Source organism: Protomyctophum parallelum (assembly GCF_964188405.1).
Source record: "Protomyctophum parallelum genome assembly, chromosome: 15".
NCBI lineage: Eukaryota > Metazoa > Chordata > Actinopteri > Myctophiformes > Myctophidae > Protomyctophum > Protomyctophum parallelum.
In genome coordinates, this window is record NC_139710.1 from 39,851,081 (window position 1) to 39,854,373 (window position 3,293).

Here is a 3,293-nt window from a genome sequence, read left to right on the forward strand (position 1 = left end):
ATGCAACAGAGCGGAGAGGCTCGACGACGGTGCACGTCACACAATGGAGCTTTGCCCTGCTATAAAATGTGTGAGATGTGTGCATGCACCAGTCTTCCCCCCTTCTCTCTCTCTCCCTCTCTCTTTCTCTCCCTCCCTTTTCCTCTCTCTCTCCCTCCCTCTTTGGTGCACAAGGAGCAGTCAGAGTGCGTGAGAGGACCATACTGAGTACACAAGCTGGACTACTGCAGTGTAGTGGATATACCACTGCTGACCTGAGGATAAACAGCCACTCTGCAACTGATACCTCTGCACGGCAGCGTGCACAGTGCACCCACACACTCAGACAGGTGAGAATCTTGGGTTCATTATCTGCATGTTTAAATTTCATTTTGTCAATTTTTATCATAATTTCCTAATTTGTATCGTATCCGCGACGATGTGAACAAACTTACTTTGGGAACCTTAGATTTGGTAGAGTTAATGCCGGCAACGCAATAGTACTTTGTAGTAGAATAAAATACTTTATTTTTTCATCTACAAGATTTTATAATGTTTTGGAGGTCGGAGAATATCTCCATCTCATCTCCAACATTAAACCCTATATATTTAGTTGAATGGAGTCCCCCAGGGCTCTAGAACCGCTCCTTTTTTTTGTCTACAACAAATCTCTTCGTCGAAAATAATGGATATACACAAGCTGCGTCCGTGACTTGCAGATTGGATATTTTCGCAGAATGTTAGCCCCCCACGACACGGACGCTAGAATTCACGGGATTCTTTTTGCTGCTTTTCTTCCCCCGCCTCCAGTGAGTGAGCCAGCCGGCCCGGGCCGACCGACCGACCATGACCAGGAAGGTGTTCACCAACACGAGGGAGCGCTGGCGCCAGCACAACGTCAACACCGCCTTCGCCGACCTCCGCAAGCTCATTCCCACTCACCCGCCGGAGAAGAAGCTCAGCAAGAACGAGATCCTGCGCCTGGCCATGCGCTACATCAACTTCCTGGTGCAGCTCCTGGAGAGCCAGGGCGGGGGGCAGCCGGCCTCCCGCCACTCCCCCACCGCCCTGCTCACCTTGCTCCGGGGCAACGTGGAGAGTCTCCACACCACCTCGTCCTCCCCAAGGGGACCCTCATGGGGCCTGGCCAGCAGCGACACGGACGCTGAGTCCCCAGGCTCCAGCTGTGGCAGTTCAGAAGCCTGGTAGTACAGCCCCCCCCCCGCGACCACCACAGCTCGCCGATGTTGTCTTGGAGAGTGGACGTTGTCTTTCTGGGGTTTTTTTTCCTAACCTATACATCCCGGGGGTGAAACTGGTACTTTTTGTCCCATCGGTATATAGGGCTGGGCGATATGGGCAAAAATGAAATGTCACAAGATTTGGACGGAATACCGCAATGTCAATATTGTAACGATGATATTTCATTATTATTTATCTAAAAAGCGATGTGTTGGTCACTATTTATGAACATTTTTGAAAGTATAAAATATGGTTTAAGCGATTCAACTCAGTACCATATCACTATTATATCTCTGCTGTCGTGGAGAAACCACCTAATTCCAAAATGTTTTTTTTAGAATTGAAGAAAACCTTATATTTTTGAAACAATGCAATACTGCCTCATCAAAGTTGGTGTTGTGACTTTAGTTAGTTGCTTTAGTTTAGCAGACAATTTGAGGGTCCAATAGAGTTGAGAGGTTTTGTCCGAAGCGTTTTTTTATACTTTTCATTGGTTCAATATTTTTTAACCAACACACAGAACAGGGGTGTTCAATCGCATTGATTTATGAAAAGAAAAAAAAAACTCAAAAATGGAGTTAGGTGGTTTCCTCCTGACATGCAGCAACGAAAATTCCAGATGATATCTAGTCTCATTTATCACAATATCGATATAATATTGACATATTGCCCAGCCCATAATCCGGAGCTGCCCATGTTCTTTTGGACTGGACTTTCTTTTCTTTCCATTTGTTTTTTTACTCACGTCCTGGCATGAAACTGTTATCCGTATTTTCCCCCAATGCCCAGTTTGACCAGCTTGTCATGCGGCTTTCACCAGTTCCAAAAGCAGAGGATACATTGTTGGACACCGCTGTACAATGGACTGAAATGCGGTTGGATTCACCCACCTTAAAATATCTTGATTTACGGGAGCCCACATAAAGACAAATGTCCACGTTATTCTGCATGGATGTAAAAAAAAAAGAACAGTACAGTACAGTGTTCCCATCATCATGTTAATATTCCTTGTTGCTGGCAAAGCTGGAACTAATTTAGTTTTTCATTAAAGAGCATGTTTTGCCACAGAGGAGAATGGAAGGGGATTAAGGAATTTCTCATTTCAAGCACTAGTCTCACCAAGGCATGGTGAATTGATAACGGCACACCCAATTCACCAAGGAACGCAATCATTCTGAAATAGCCAAGGGCACTTTTTTTGTCGACATGCTGATTTTCAGAGGGGACTACATTATACATGTATTTATTTATCATGGTTAATTTTATTTAGGGAGAACATTATTTATTTCACAACCCTTCAATGAGATGATGGTAATTTTGTCGATTATCCATTTGCCATAAGAGGAACTGGGCCGATGAATTTTGGCAGATCTGACAATCCTTTGTGAAGAATTGATAAGACCACACTTTCTCATTTGAATCTTCATTTGCTCCTTTTGTACATTAAGCATGTCATTTAGCCAAAGATTGCTAATTAATTGATTGTCTGTCGTCAAGGCTATTGTGATAAGTATTACAATACCTCTTTTGAAAATTAGTTTTGTTTGCCTGTGAATAAACACTATGCTATTTATTTGAACTTATTTATTTAATAAATGATTTGGTAAGAAACGATTTTGAATTGTTTATTTGTGAAGAGAACACTCCACATTATGGATTTGGAAATGTAACTGTTATATATATATATATATATATATATATATATATATATATATAAATGTAGCCATTTATATTATACAAAACCTTTTTAAACCCATTCTGGGCGGGAATCCCTTTTGATGTTAGCATTATGTCATGCTTTAGCTATTGAAATATAGCAGATCTACGAGCTTGAAGGTCTGCTATTTTTTTAAACTGTCAGGATTTAAGACATTTTTAGAATCTGATCTCACTCAGGTCAAAATGCGTTAAAGAACCACCATTCTTCTGTGCGTTAGAATCTGATCTCAGGTCAGAATGGGTTAACCACAACCAAATATGTCACACATGGTATGAGCATTAGAGTATAAATACTAACTTGGGGTCATGTGATAACTGATCTGTGTGACAAAGATGTACTTTTTGGCTTGCAG

At 42.0% G+C, this 3,293-nt stretch overlaps 1 protein-coding gene across 1 annotated transcript; it reads left to right on the forward strand.

The window, feature by feature from the left end:
* Window positions 1-825: 825 nt before the first annotated feature.
* Window positions 826-1,188, forward strand: tal2 (T-cell acute lymphocytic leukemia 2; the record flags this gene model as incomplete). Its single annotated transcript, XM_083784105.1, has 1 exon — window positions 826-1,188. One exon carries the CDS (start codon window positions 826-828, stop codon window positions 1,186-1,188), a length of 363 nt encoding a protein of 120 aa, XP_083640231.1.
* Between the last annotated feature and the right edge of the window lie 2,105 nt (window positions 1,189-3,293).